The sequence below is a fragment of the Larimichthys crocea genome, chromosome XIV, assembly GCF_000972845.2.
Source record: "Larimichthys crocea isolate SSNF chromosome XIV, L_crocea_2.0, whole genome shotgun sequence".
In the NCBI taxonomy this organism is placed as follows: domain Eukaryota; kingdom Metazoa; phylum Chordata; class Actinopteri; family Sciaenidae; genus Larimichthys; species Larimichthys crocea.
The window spans coordinates 8,035,326-8,051,468 of record NC_040024.1 but is presented as its reverse complement, the minus strand read 5'-3'; the positions used below and the strand labels follow the sequence as shown (position 1 = coordinate 8,051,468).

The following is a 16,143-nucleotide window of genomic DNA, read 5'->3' as shown; positions in this document are numbered from 1 at the left end:
ACGCGCCTATTTGACTCCAGTGAAGGTTGTAAGCTGACTGAAATCGCCCTTCTGCCACCCATCTGACATTAAAGAAGAGTTAAAGGGCATCTCCAGCAATTTAGCATTGCACTTCTGTAACGTTAGGAGACGTCCGAGGAACACGCTTTTAAAAGAATGGTCGAAATTGATGCAGCAGAAGTCGAAATATCCGGATTTTTAGTCCTACGGCACCAAAGATGCTGGATCCTACATTTCCCATGATGCAACTCAATACCATCTTTCATAAGACTTCCCCTAACCAGTAAATGTCAGTGTGTTTCACACTGTGTGCCCCGGTTTAAGAGCTGTAGTCTCCAAGCAGAAGCTAGCCAGGGTTGATAGGTCTTCTCTCAGGTTCAACGAGAAGTCTTTAAATAAAGAGTTTGTAACATTTAGGCTTTAAAATGTCTAAAAATAACTGGACCTATGTTATATTTGTTGAGTTTTGCACTTCCATCCTTAAATCCATTTCAGTCATTTCAGTCAGCTGTGTCACATCCCCTTCACACCGCTCTAGAGACTGAGGAAGGAAGTTGGCAAACTTGACTAAACAATAACCTCGTCAATGAACTTCTGCCTGAGTCACGTCAGATATTCAGATTTTCGTTGCCAATGGTGGTTGTTCAACGATTAAGACAACAAGTCCCATGATGCCACAGTACTTCATGAGCTCATCAAACTACATGAGAGACCTCTAGTGGTTGAAATGAGATTAACACAACCCGTAGCAAGTTATGGGACCCTTTAAAAAAGTGGAATTGCTCACTTGGAGTTGGGAAATTTCATCAACTTTAGAGACCTGTGAGTTTCTCAACCTTAATGCCATGAATCTGCAGTGGAGGCATGTTCATAACATCATGATGTACCAACATCATGTCACACTAGGCTTACGTTGACTCCTCTTTTACTGCTTTATTGCCCCATGTTGGTGCCATGCCGGTTGTTGTACCACTGCTATATTTACCCTCTCTGGTTTGTGTGTGGACTGCTGTAATGAGTGAAGGAATGGAGTCAGTTTTGATCACCTACTTTAATAATCCAACAGCGCCCCCTACTGTTTATTATGTGGTATTGCAATAAAGAATAAGTAGAGGAGGAAAAAAGAGCTGGCTGTACCACTGGTGTAAACAGAGCTTCTATTTTCTGACCTCTTCATTGGATTATTAGATCATTTTGTAAATTATATGACTAATAAATAAAAAATGATGTACTGGATGGAAAGACATTTCTCCAAAACATGGAGAGTGATGAAAAGAAGTGTGGCTGAGTGGAATAATCAAGCATCAAATGGTGAATTCAAAGTGAAAGAATTTGACCGGAGTCAAAGATTAGTCTTTGTTGAAGCGTTTTCCAGAAGTGCTCTAATCTATAGCTCGAACGTTGGAGCAAATCATTCTTTCCATTTCAGCAGCATTAATCTCAGAGCCAAAAGCGTAACAAAGGCCATCGTGTTTTTGCCTGAAGACAGAGATACTGACAGAGGTACTGTGTCAGATATTGCTATTGTGGCAAGAGCGTTCATTAGGAAATATTTTTAGTACGTCAGGAAACATATAGAGTGCCAAAAGTCTGTCTCGGTCACAGTTAGGGTGAATATTTGATGTGAACCTCGGTTTAGACCAGGGAAAAGATGACATTTTAAAAAGTCATTTTTTTTATTTATTGTTTTTTTTAAAAACAATAAAAGTTACATACAAATGCACTGTTTTATTTTCATCGTCACAATTATCTTTTTTTTTTAAACATCACCAAATCTTAGCCAATCAGGTGTGAACAGATGTAAAAAACAATCCTGCCTTTATTTCACATCTGAAGTCAGATAATAAAGATATTTGGTGTGTTATGTTACGTAACGTTTAATGCATTTAAATTCATTGTTATGTCATGACAGTCAAATCTTCCAGCCATACAGTATCTGACAATCCTATCAGGCCAGAAATAATAATATTATTATAAAAATGAAGCTTTGGGCCGCATGAAATCACACATCAGCACATGCCTGCAGACCAATGCAGCCTATGCACGATCTTGAATTGTATTACTTTATGTTTGTGTGTATCTAATATAGATTGCAATGTTCCTAATTCCTCTTCCCGTTCTATGTTTTAAATTGTTCCAGTTTGAGTTGAGTGAATGTTAAATTTGGTCGATTATCTCCGGACATTGTTATCGGACTCCGTAGAGGCTTCTATGAATGTTATTTACCAATCTGTTGTGTGGATGGAGTGAGACAGCGCCATCCTCTGACCTTGGTTACTTTAGTAATGATCAGAGTGGCTCTGTATGTCAAGCAGAAGAAGTCTGTAGTCTAGGATTTAACACTGTCCTTACTATGACCTCAGGAGATATGCATGAGATAAAATTCCGACTACAGACTGGAAAAGGAAGTTTAGTTTCAGTGTGACTCAGTGTGCACACACCTGACCAGGAGGACGAGCAAAACCAGGTAAATCCCTGCAGCTGGGTGTGTTTGTCGCTCCTGCAGGTTAGTTTTCACCATGATTTACAGTCGTCGCATTCATCCTTGAAACCTGTGCCAGGTCACAGGATTGTGCCGCGCCTAATATAATAAAAACACTTCCAGCACTTGGCACTGGTGTGAAAACGTGCTCATTAAAATGTTCTCCGACAGTGAGTTCAGTGTGATCAGGTCAGCAGTGACGCAAGAGCATAAACGGAGCAGGTAGATCATGTGCTGTTCAACATTCCTGTGGTTGACAAGATCGAGTCTTCTCATCTAAACAGTTCCATCATTTACTTACACCACCAACAAATGGATGGCTTGCATAGTTTAGCAGAGAGGCATCAGCACGACATGGCAATCATGAACTCTAGAGAATAAATGTGCAGCAGTGTCACATTTTAATGAGAATGTAACCACATGTGATGCAGCTAACATCGGCTGTAATGCTCATCTCATTGTGGGATAAAACATACATAGAGAAGTTCACACTTCTGTACAGTCACTACTTAATATGATAAGATAAAATAATCCTTTATTGAAGCCCCAGAGAAGAAAGACAGAAACAAGTACAGATGAATAACTTATATTGGTGGTATGATGAGTATTAATTTATAGAATTGATAATGTTTAGTGGTATCAGTGGTTCATGATATTCTTATAAGACTCTTTGTCTCAGAGGTCTGGAGACACTCGTTCATAGAAATGTCCGGTTATATGAGATGACACTGAAGAGCATGATTTGTGCACCATCCCAAAGTATCACAAAAAGGTGCAGGAAGTTTAAACTCAAAGAAAGAAAGCAAACTCGCTGATTCTAATTTAAAAACATAGGATCCAGTGGTGTTAACCCTTACTTAAGGACTGCGGGTGCTGTAGAAATACACTCTTGGTGGTCCGGGATAGACACCTGAGGGGCAGAAAGAGCTGGTGAAGGTACTGTGGTTAAATACAGCATGTGCACAAACAAAAGATTCGAGGTGTAACACCTACGTGTTTGGCAAATGAAGTTGAGGGGCTTCTCACAACGCTCATCATCCCATTGGTGCTGGTGGCTGGCTCCATTGGTCATGCCTCCACAGGCGTGGCCTTCACTATCAGGGGCAGTACCTTCAGGCCATTGGTTGAAACTCATGTAATGGCCAGTCATCCAGAACCACGTGTCTTTCATTAGGTATCTGCCAAACAGATTCAATGAAATGCTGTACTCGTTCCAGTTCACTGCCTCCTCTAGATGATGCTGATCAAACAGTTTGTTCTCCTTTTTTCCCCAAATGAGAATCGATAAAGAATCGAATCGTTAAGCAGAATCGAATCGTTAAGCAGAACCGATAAAGAATCGAATCGTTAAGCAGAAGCGATAGAGAATCGAATCGTTAAGCAGAATCGATAAAGAATCGAATCGTTAAGCAGAATCGATAATGGAATCGAAATCGTAAAAATCTCATCAATTCTCATCCCTACCCACGGGAGCAGCCAAGCAGCCATTTCGAGGCGCCTGAAACGTGTCAGGTGGGTTCAGAAAAGAACATGACTAACTTTGAAACACTCTGAGCTGAGATGAATTCATCAAACAGACTGAACGTATCCTCAAAACTGTTCATCCTAATGTTCCTAATGTTGCAGCCGTAGGGTGAGAACTGTTTGCAAAGCATCCGTGCATGTCTGTCTTGGAGTGGCAGCAATGCAAATAAAGAAATATAAGAACACGGGACATTTGACTTCTTCAAGGCCTTTGTCTTCTGAGCAAATATACATTTGCAAAATTCAAATCCTTAACAAGGGTAGGCAGGTGCATTTTAGCCAAAGAGCTGGACTGATCAGACAAGTCTTACAGGACTAAAACCTTTCTGCGATAGCATCTGCAGTCTTCTATGCAGCCGTCTGCTGGGAAGGGGGAAGTGCAAACAGGGACAGGAATAGACTCAACAAACTGGTGAAGAGCTCTTTCCTGTACTCCATGAACAACTTAAACAGCTCCTTCAGCAACAGATTGCTACTCCCACCATGTAAGAAGGACTGTTACCACAGGTCCTTCATTCCAACCACTCAGACTCTTTAACGCTGATTCATATGAAGCCTTGATGAGTTGTGCTTAAGTGAGACCACCAGGTAATTCATACAGCAATCAGAGCTTTAACCAAATCTCTAAAATGTCTTCATCGGCGTAGAGTACCTGCGCAATCCCAGCCAGAGATAGTCTGTGAGGGGGAAGGAGCTGTTGCTCAGCAGCCACTCCACCTCCATTTGCTCTTCCAGGCTGTGGATGCTCAGCAGGTCCCAGTGGTTTCGTCTACAGTACAACAGAGCATCGCTCCAGCAAAGCTTCTTTCCCACCAGCGTGACGTTCCTGTTACCCAGTGATAGGCTCACAGACGGTGGAGGTGGAGGAGGAGATGGAGGAGGAGGAGGAGCAGGGATGGGCAAAGGAGCAGGGACAACTAACACCGGAGACAAAGGATGTTGTTAGCTTTAATTCATGTTTAAATAGTTTTTTAGTCTTGAAACTTAAATTACCAACCGAGCTTTGGTTTCCAAAATGAATAGTGAATATTAAAAGCTAGAAATGACTTTATGAGTTGTAGTAACAACAATAATATATTGCATACTGGCTATTGATTGATAAGAAAATGCTCAGGAACCATACCATACGGTGAAGCATACACTTCCACTTCACACATTGTCAAAACCCTGGAATATCCCGTTATGATCACATCGACGTAGCGACCTATCATTTCGGCACAGTGGAAGGTTATCATACGTGTTGACTGATAGATAGTACCACACCTAATGGAGGGAGACAAACATCAATGAGAAAATGTGTCAATTTGATTTAATAAAACATTTTTTGCCATCATTTTACGTCCGTCCAAACATCAAGCATGTATTTTAGGGTCGATTTCTCTCAAAATCAAACAGCTTTATTGAGTTGTTATACTGCTGAACTGTAGCTACATAAGACGAAACACATATTTTGTAATTATTTATTGATAAATATTCCAGTTGTAGATGTTATAGCTCACCAGGGGTTTAAAGAAATTCTGCCTGAGTTCCCAATCCTGATCTGTGCCCTATAAAGGCCGTCAGCACAGCAGTCTTGTCTGTTGATGATGGTGACAGCATGAACCTTGTGAAAAGCTGACAAGTCTACTCTCCACCATGGACTATACTGATACAACGTTTCCATACAGCATCCATCCAGGTATCCATCTCTACACCCGCTGACAGCATTAGAAGGCCGCCCAATTGGATAAGTCGTATTAAGCGATGACTGTCCTGTATTTTTCCTGAGGGCCACGTTTGGTTGAGGTTTCACTAAAGTGAGAAAAAAAAAACCCAAACATGATATGAATATTAAATATTAAAATCACACTGTTGTGTTTCAATAAATCAAAGCCGGTCAGTTACAGGTCGTACCTGTTGGGGATGCATACACTTCCACCTCGCACAGGGTGAGAGTCTTCTTCTCTCCAGGGATAAATATGGTCACAAAGCGACCCAGCATGCCTACATCACAGTAGTATGTGAAGGTTTTCCCTGCACTGATGTGGGAGATGGTAGCACACCTGACAGCAGAGGGAGTGGGAAGAATGAGCTTCTTTTTAAAAGATAATAACAAGTCTGACACTTAGAAAGGAGTCCACATGTTCAGCAGATTTAAATGTTTTTGTTTCATTAAGAAAATTGCTAACAAGATGTTATGTTATGCAAAAGTATCAGGATAATTCAGTATGGCACAGAATTATCTCATAGCTCTGAATCAGCCACCTCAGCCGGCTCATTTTGATGTGAGTCCCTCTGAGCTCCCATCTCGAGTCACAGATGGAGGAAACCCATTTCGGCTGCTTGTATCTCATTCTTTTGGTCATTACCCAGAGTTTTGCCTTCTGGCTCAGCTCTCTCTTCCCCAAAATTGGTCCAATACAACATCCCCAATGCCACACCAACCCACCGGCCCATCACACACTCTCACTTGGAAACAAGACCCCGAGATACTTTGGGATAGTAACTGAGCCACACCCTCAGATTTGGAGGTGCTGACTCTCATCCTGGCCTCTTCACACTTGGATCAATGCGTGTCTGATGAAGCCAACAGAACCTGGCTCATATCCTTATCAATGGGCAGCTATCATCTACACAACATCTCAGTACCTGGGGTTATCCGTTCCATTGTTCCCCTCTGAGTCCCCTACTCGGATCTCCGCTCCATCCAGTCTCTCAGCACAGCAGTCTCCTCTATTGGTGATTTTGATATATGTGACTATATATGTTTCTAGCAGGTCCACCTTCCACCAGGGGTTGGTCTTGTCCTCGGCAGTGTGGCTGCAGAACCCGTTGCCGTAGAATGAGTTCCGTTTCCCATCGATGGCTTTGGCGGCAGTGGCAAAAGAGAGCACCGATGACTGGGTGGCCTCTCCTTTCAGTGCCACGTTGGGTAAAGGGTATGCTTCAAATGAAAACAAAAAGACGGTTAGAATTATAGAGTTATCTTTTGCCCTATTGCCCATAGGTGTGAATGTGAATGGCTGTTTGTCTCTGTGTGAGCTCTGTGATAAGGATAACAGGCTAACCCATGCTAAAGACTACAGACTTATCAACAACATATGAGATGTATCATTACCATGGTTTGTTCTGAACACCTCAACTTCGCAGAGACTTAGAACTTTATCGTTTCCTGGGAGAAACACAGTGACGTAACGGGCCTCCCTATGGTTACACGGAAAGTAGACTGTGCGCCCGCTCGGGATACTAGAAATTGTTGCACACCTGTGCGTGACAAAGCGACAAAAAGACAAAGTGCAATGAGCAAAAGATGTTTCATATCTCAGTGGGAAATGTATTATGCATGTGTGTATCAACCTGTTTCACCTGATCTTTTTGGTGTCATTGAATTCTGTCGTGTTTGCAATCCAGATTTCGGCACCATTCAGCCTGTATGCCAAACCCTCTCTGTTAGTTATTGTTACAGCCTGAATTTTGTACACACTCTGCAAGTCTACTCTCCACCAGGGATCAGACTCTATTTTGGTCAAGGTACAGGACAGCTTATCATATGCCGGGTCTCTGTTCCCATCAACTGCCCTATGAGCAGTAAGTACGCTGTCACCTTCTGAAGACTGGACAGCTTCTTTTCCCAGTGCCAAGTTACTGAGAACATAACCTTATGGGCAAAAAAAAAGAAGAATAAAGATAATCATTTGACAAGACAACCACAGGAAGTACTGAAGAATAAAAAAAAAGTGTTTACCTGCCAGTGCTCCAGATGTCAGCATGAGGAAAACGCCTAAGTGGTTAGAAATGTTAGGGAAAGTCCTTGGTTTAAACTCCATTGTAAATGACAAACAATCAATATGTGTACATTTTCACATTAAGCGTAAACTGTGAGATTAAAAAAAGGTCTTCCGAAGTACGCGGTTATTCTGTTTTTTACCAGCCGCATCAGTCTGCGTAGAACAGATTGAGCCGACTGGAAGACGCACAAACAGCCAAAAAGGAAACTGTTTAACTAAGTAACATATTTACTTCTGGTAGAAACACATGGAGCAGGGAAAAATGACCAAATCTGGGCAATTTAACAAATTCTGGCGGGCAAAAAATCTGCTTCTGAAACTGGCGGGGATTGAAGTTGCAGGGAGGACGACCAAAAAGAGCGTCTCATCCACAAAGTGATGGAGACGTTCCACCACGACGTACCAAGAGGAAACAATGGCTGGGTCGATGATTCCACTTAGACTGTCTGCTTTGGGTCTCCCCAATCCAGATGTGAAAGTTAAGCAATTACAGTTTTAAAGCTCAAAGCTATCTTTGTAAACTTTTTGGATTTACCTTAATTTGTAAAGATAAGAAATAAAACAGTTCAAGATATTGTGACTTACCATTCAGGATCCAAATATATTGATTCCCTTTCATGGCTTTGGGGACAATCCCAGAATGGTGTTATGGGAATATTAACAAAAACACAATTCAGACTGGTGCAGCAGTATGTCGACTAACAACAATAGGTACTGACTGTCTTTGTAGTTTCCCTCTAAGTGTTACCAATCACGTACTGTAGGGGGTAATTTGTTCTGGTACATGAGAACATGGAAATGTGCAGTCAAAGATGTTTGCATGAAGGACAACACGCCCAGATGAACATCTGCTACTTCAAACAAATCCTGTCTCTGCATTTTCATGAACTTTGTTGATTGATTATTACTATGCAAGATAAGTTATATTATCTTCAAAACTGTACGTTTTATTTCGACTATTCTTATTCTCTCGTCTTCTCATTATAATATTTACTGACCTCATTTACTGAATATGTTGTGTAGTCACTGAGGAGTCCTGAAAATATCTAAAACTGTTAGGTTCATATTCATCTGTCATAGAGACTTCTATGTAATATGCAGATGTCATATAATTCTGTTAAGCTGGCTGAAATTTGACGTGTAGCTTTATTTTTAAAAACATTTTTATTCTTCCAACTAATTTAGTCTGGACTTATTTTCACCTGCAAACGACCAAAACCATGCTCACTTATTTTTATTTTCTAGCCAGCAACAGTATGTCCAACTAAAATAACAACAGTGAATCTTTTAAAGGTTTAATTAGAGGAAGTTAATAGAAAATGGAACTGTCATAAAAATCAGGGTTACACTGCTATTTAGATGTTTTAACTTATACAATGTTTGTTCCTATTTATTACATGTCTTGAGGGCACTTTCCTTTATTGATGTTTTACTGAGGCTGGCAGGGTAAGGTAAAGTTCAGGTTAATGTATAAATAGAGGAATTCCAGAATAAAATGAGGCCCAGGGACAGGTCAGAGAGGTGACATCTAGATTGGGGACATACTGGCTACTGATTACGGGATATATTGAAGAAAACTGTTTAGATTGTATATATGCAAATTGTCTGTTAACAATTTACAGGGGTTGAGACAGCCCATCTTTAGGAAAATGTATAAGAATCAACTGTTAGAGCTCCTCGAGGAGCCTTTTTCTCTGTAACCCCTTTAGTGTGTTGCACTGTTAAACGCTCCTTCTTGTACAAGAATAATAAATTCAACTTAACCTTTGATGCTTTAAATCCAGTCTTCCTTATTCAAGGGTTTTCTTTAAATTTCCCGTAACAGGAACCCAGAATCTATTTCAGTACAAACATTTGACTACAGAGACCGAAGCCTATTGCTTATTATTTTAGTTTTTATGGAAGCATATCTCAACCTCGTGAACCAGTTGTGCTTGTGTAAAACAAGTGAGTTTCTTTCACCAAATAAATTGTTGAAGTTGCCAATTAAAAAATGGCATTAAAGTTTAGGTAAAATATTTATTTCAAAAATATAAAATGAAACCTCAACTGTTACATAATGTATTGTTCAAAAAGCTGGTACACGTTTATGTGGAGTCACATCTGACATTTTACATGTGCAACTTCTCATTTGCATTCACGCTTGGTCATTCATGCACACATGGAAATATTAGCAAATGAAGGCTCCGCTGTAAAAAAGACTGTTGATCAATCAACAGTAGGTACATTCAGACCCCAGAAAATAACATAAATAGTAATAATAATAATAATAACATGACAAAACACTTACATCTGCCATTTGATGGCATCATTGTGAGTGACAGGAGAAAAATTTGTAGTGACACACACAAAGCAAAATAATTATACTCCTTCATAAAGGCACGACGTGTAGTACGACGGAGTATTAGAGCCACATTTAAATACAACATTTTTTTGGAATTAATTACGAGAAAAAAGTTGTTATTAAATATGGCGAGAATTAATTACTCGCCATATTTAATAACGACTTTAATCTCATAATTAATTCCAAAAAAAAAAAGTTTTTATTTAAATGTGGCCCTAATACTCCGTCATATATCTAGCTATACTCAGGGATAACAAAAAGTTCTTCTTGGCGTCACCTGGAATACAGAATCAAGGTTTTTATTGTGTATCAATCATGTACAGAGTTAAGGAAATCTCATAGTTGATTACTTGTAATGGTTTTAACTGTTGAAGCATTGAAATTGTATTATTTGTACCCCATTCGAGGATTAAATCAGACCTGACAGAAGAGAGTTGTTATGTTTGCCTGCAATCAACTAACTTGTAGGAAAGAGATTTAGCAGCCCTTTTGGTTTGCAATTCAAATGAATTGACCACTCCTACTTTCACCTACAGTGAGTTGATACATCTTTAAGTGTGATCCTGACAATCCTAACTGTATTGTGTTAGGTTCCTATGAGCTATTGAACAGTTTATATTCAGCATATGTATGTGAAGAGGGAAGTTATGGTTTTCTTGGCTTGATTCATGGGGGATTCAGTTTCCTCATAGCATGATCAGACTCAGCACAGCAGCAGAGATCAGCAGAGCTATAGGGGAGGATGGGAGAACAGAAAAACATGCATTAGCCATTGTACTTACTGTACATACAGTTTAATTATTATCACTGTTTGCTCTCTTGTGTCACCTTGTGTCAGTGATTGCTGGAATGTAATAGCATGGTTGCTGGGGGTGGTGTTGGGGGAAGAGGTGGTGGAGTTGGAGGTGGTGGAAACTTCATTGGTGACTGTGGCACTAGGATTTGCCAGGTTCACAGCATTGCTCCTTAACTGTGTTTGCGGGGGTCCCAGGTTACCAGAAGCTGCAAGCAGAAGACAAAATGTGAATATATTAACACATCATATATTATCTGTGACCTGGTTCTAGTCTAACTTTTCCGTTGGTGCCAACGCATGGCTGGGTTGACCCCTGTGTTTTGTCTTGCTCAGAGACTTCTGAGTCACAATGCTTATTGGAATGCACACATTTGATAGGCAGAGAAGAATCACGTGGATGATTTCCAATGCATTCCCATGCATTGTTGCTTACTTGCTCACTCTTAACAAATGGTCGCATATTTTTGGCAGGAGTCCTGAGTCTAGAATATCTAGTGTATCTATGATCTTAACTTACTGCTGTCGAAAGTTCCAGTGGAAATTCCGAGTGTGAAACGTGTTGTTCTTGCTCGTGAAATTGGTACGGTGGCAGCAAATGTACACTGGATTTTTCTCCCTGTGACCCTCCCCTTCACAGAGTTCACGTTGAGCTGGAGAGCAAAGAGGGATAATAGAAAGAGAGGACAACAAATTTTGAGCAACTTATATAAAAGAAATTCAAATATAACGCAGATGGTGATGAATTGTATCAGTGGTTGCCTTGATATTGTTGAGCAGCAGGTTCAAAAAGACCATTTGTGGCATTGTACGCATACTGATTGTTCAGTATTTCACGTGTAAGTAAAAGTATAGAAATCAGGTTCATAAGCAAAAAGCCACTAACCCTAATGCTAAAATAATAAATAATAATAATAAAGAGGTGGCAAACCAAACCAGAACTCGTCAATGGCTGAAGTTACACAAATCTGTTCTTTATAGTGCAATGCTAGAAGACAGGCCCTTCATACGTGTGAATTGCAGCTGCTATGAGGTCTTGTACTCTTACTCTTTGAGGTCTCTACCAAATAAATACTGTATATCCCCCCACCACTAGTAAGACACAAGTAGAACTCACCTCTTGCCGAACAAGCTTGCCGTCGTTGAGAAGAGCACCAAAGAACTGCACAACACCATTGCTGATTGCACAGACGTAGGTCGTGTCGTTACCTCCCTGTTGTGCAAAATGAGAAAGGGTAAATAAAGCCTGTTAAGATGACTTTAAACTGTATGGTTTGCCTCTGGTCTGTGAGTGCGTGACAGAACCTGACATACCAGTGCGCTATCAGTTGACAGGGTGGCAGCCAGGTATCCATCTGACTCTCCTGCGAGCGCAAACTCAAAGTTTTGACCGTTCTGACGCTTGGCAGCGAGGAAGAAACATGATCCATCAGTGGAGGGGTCGCATGAAGAAGGCTCACCCGCACACAGCTGTTCAGTCCCGCATCTTGCTCTACTAATAGTTGTCTGCAAGGGAGATGAAAAATTTTGATTAAGTTCAACACCATGAATAAACATGACCTTACTTAATTTTATTCTTTTCTATTGTATTCTACTATGTAGTTATTTGGCATCACTAACCTGAAGAGTTTCCACCGTGGTGTTGGGTACGATTGGGGGAACTGAAGTACTTGGTGCACCTGTCATGTTGTTTCCTGACCCTGTTGTCACGATTGGTGCCACTGTTGCATTTGGTGCACCTGTCACGTTGTTTCCTGGCGCTGTTGTCACGGTTGGTGCCACTGTTGCATTTGATGCACCTGTCATGTTGTTGTTTCCTGGCGCTGTTGTCACGGTTGGTGCCACTGTTGCATTTGATGCACCTGTCATGTTGTTTCCTGACCCTGTTGTCATGTTATTTGCTGCTGTGGTTTGAGCGTTGGCTGCTGTTGCGGTGGCTGTCACGTTTGGTGCCATTGTCGTATTTGTTGCGTATGTGCCCACAGCTACCAAGGACAGCGTCACAAACAGAACTGCGAAGACCAATCTGTTGTCCATACCTAGAATAGGCAGGGTAAGATGATTTTGTTAGATAATAGAATTGGACACTTGATCTACAGTTTGTGATGTTGATGTTAGTGACTGTTTAATTTCTCATTAAAGGTTTTCAGTGAGGTTTTCTTAGTCAAACAGAAATTCTGCCCCGTGTCGTGCTAATGTTATTCTAACAGGATATTTACACTGGGTAGCAGACGTGCTGCTTTCGAGATCGAAGGGAGTGACAGACACATGACATTACAGACAATAATTAAAGTGCAAATCTATAGCGCAGTTGTGTGTTGTTTGAAAGTCTGAATTTCTAGGTAAAAGTGTGAATGAGTCGATAAATGTTGGAAAAAATCTTGAAAATCTCATTTAAGTTTTCCTGGAAAACCTGGAAGTTTTCGGAAACATCTAAAAGATCGGAATGAGAAAAGAAGCCACAATAATGTCCTAATTGAGTCGAATATTTTGATGTTTAAATTATGTTTCTACACTGAAAAAGGAAAAGTGAGGAGTTAAGTAAATAACGTTTCATGTGTGGAAGAACAAGTTTCCCAGCATTCACACTCAGGATAGCGCCTGTAATTATATTTGCTTTGAGGAGTGACACCCTTTGAAAAACAAAACCTAATGCTATAAACCATTAACATACCATTATTAAGAAGATATATTTTAATAAAACTGTTATTGTAATACTTAAACTAAAAATGTTGAATACATACATGTATTTCCATTAACAAAGGAAGCTATGTGTCTAACATGTAATTTAACTTTAAAATAAATAATAAATCAATAAAAATATTCAAAAATTTCATTCAAACATTTATGGAAATCAAATAATATTTTATCATTGTATTGTTTAAATTCTTTTTTTTATCACTGAATGTCTTTGTTGGCTTTTAGAAATTCCAATATTTCTTCAAGAACAAACATTTATAAAACATTAACTAATTAAACACAGAATACATATGAATGTCACATATTGCTTTAGCATACCTGTAAATCTTCTTTTCTTCACTTCCAATGAAGGGAGAAATTGTATTTAGGAGGAAAAAGCAGTGCGTTCCTTCTGTGTGGTTTTATCCCTGGGTGTGCCTTGCAGGTGGATCTGATGAGCTCAACAGGATCTCAGGTGAAGATGTAACACCTGTTTACTCAGTGTCACTATTTAAACTAAAGGGGCTGGGAAGAATGAGGATATCACAGCCCAAAAAATGTTTTGTCTACAAGGTGTGGTGGGGAATAGATGCTTACTGGAAGTGTGACGGATGTAAAAAATGCATGACTTTTGCCATGTCATTGCATGATTAACCTTCTTTGTCTGTGCTCCGGTTTTTCCTAATCAATATGATGATAGGAAGGAAACAGTTTAGCATTTTCCTTTCAAGCATCCTCCTGGTCATTAGTGTCATATAAATCAATGTTTTAGTCATTAAAATGACTGTTTGGGGTTTTAGTCTTTAGAAATGTTTCATGAATTTCCAGAAATTCGAGTAGATAGATAGGGCTGATGTAGGAATCTTGTCTTTGGCAGTGAGTTGACACATTGTAAAATTCAAATCCTCTTTCTAGGCCAATTCTAAAACAATTTTAAAGTGATAGAAATTAAGTTAAGTCATTCAGTAGTGCCTTCTATTTATTATATACTCAGAATTTTATGGGTTCCCCCCTTTACAAGACTTTACATCTACATCTCTTTAAATAAACGTATCCAGTGTTTTTGCCCTAAGAGGTTAACAACATACAAAAAAGTTGAACAGGCTGGTAAACGCAACCAGTCATGAGACGTGTGACTCAATGCCAAGAACTGATTTTTCGGGGGTAGTACAAGTTTTTCTTTTCATCTTCTTCTTAAAGAAGACAAAGTATGACAGACCATAGTCACATTTTAGATTGGTCAGTCATTACTTTGTGCTGCAAACCTCAATATATAATATATTTTTCAGCTACATTTCCAGACAGTGTCAACACACTCACAGTAAACAACCTGTTTTTAAAGTAATTATGTGGGTGGTAAAGCTTAGCTTGTTAATTTACGTCTGTTGTAGCTTGGTATGGTAGCTATGATAGTTATTGCTCTTCTTAATTATTTGCACAGGAGTAAGAATGTCAAGCATCTGTTAGTGACCCAGCTTTTGCAGAAGAAAAGCAGTCATAAAGTCTGGTTTTTGACCTATAACCATGTTGAGCAAAGCAGGAGGACTGCGGTGGAACAGGTAAGGCAAGCCCAAGAAAAGAGTGGTTATTTTACAAAATATTGTATGACACTCTGATAAAATACCAATGATGATAAAAAATGTAGAATGCATCAAGGCAACCCGGGCGCTAGTCCATGCATTGATAATTTTATTCATTATTAGGCAAACACAAGCGTGTTAAGGCTGCCCTGAAGACTGTGGAAACACTGCACAGGCAAAGTAGCATCACAGGCAACAGAGCAAGCATGAAATTTTCCCATGCATGGGAGCTTATTGGTTCACATGAGTCTCTATGGCAACATTCTGGTGGAGCATGACAAACGTGGATCAGGGAGTATCAAGAGTCCTGTTACAAAGCAAATACATTCTGTGTCCTTTAACCATGCTCGCTTCCCCCCTCCTTGCTGCCATTGTGGTAAAGTTCCTCTGCAGGTGCCCTTCAACTATTGTTGAAAGTGAAAGACTGCATCCAACATTGTGGATGAAACGAGGCATCGATTGATAGCAGAGAAAGGAGAAATGTTGATTTTCCTCAAGAAATGCCAACGTGGTTTTTAATACCTCAGCTTAGCCACTAGCTAATAAGGTTAATCCAGGTTTTACTACAATCTCTTGGACTTCAGTAATGTGTCGTTTCGTTAGTTGCTGCTGCACTATATAGTCATACTTGGGCAAATATTCTCAAATTCACTTGCCATTGCACTCTTATTATTTTTGAACTTGTAGAGAAATGTACCTACAAGTAGTTGATAATGCATTGCTGTACAGATTTCTCTGAACATTAAAGGAGTTTCTACAGCAATTTGTACTCCTTGTTCATATGTAAAGTCTAGTTAAGCAACAGCTCAATTAACTGTTTCAAATTTCATACATTTTGTGTATCTTTTACCCTTTTAATTAGGACTATGTTGTTTCCTACAGCCACATGTAACCGTACATATAGTACCAACAATTATAAAAAAAAAGAAAGAAATGGAGCTTCAGTATCGGGAGATATCAAAATTCAAAATTCA

General features: G+C 39.8%; 2 protein-coding genes across 2 annotated transcripts; both read right to left on the bottom strand.

Annotated features, from left to right (window-relative positions):
• Positions 1-4,630: 4,630 nt before the first annotated feature.
• Positions 4,631-7,812, bottom strand: LOC113747662 (uncharacterized). Its single transcript, XM_027288171.1, has 8 exons — positions 7,731-7,812; positions 7,352-7,643; positions 7,104-7,249; positions 6,635-6,929; positions 5,900-6,048; positions 5,506-5,797; positions 5,130-5,269; positions 4,631-4,923 (listed from the first exon to the last, which is right to left on the bottom strand). The coding sequence occupies exons 1-8, from the start codon at positions 7,810-7,812 to the stop codon at positions 4,631-4,633; spliced, it is 1,689 nt and encodes a 562-aa protein (XP_027143972.1).
• Positions 7,813-10,400: 2,588 nt separating this feature from the next.
• Positions 10,401-14,073, bottom strand: LOC104925750 (putative ferric-chelate reductase 1). Its single transcript, XM_019266593.2, has 7 exons — positions 13,929-14,073; positions 12,531-12,949; positions 12,225-12,416; positions 12,028-12,123; positions 11,431-11,563; positions 10,946-11,119; positions 10,401-10,847 (listed from the first exon to the last, which is right to left on the bottom strand). The coding sequence occupies exons 2-7, from the start codon at positions 12,945-12,947 to the stop codon at positions 10,804-10,806; spliced, it is 1,056 nt and encodes a 351-aa protein (XP_019122138.2). The 5' UTR covers positions 12,948-12,949; positions 13,929-14,073; the 3' UTR covers positions 10,401-10,803.
• Positions 14,074-16,143: the final 2,070 nt, after the last annotated feature.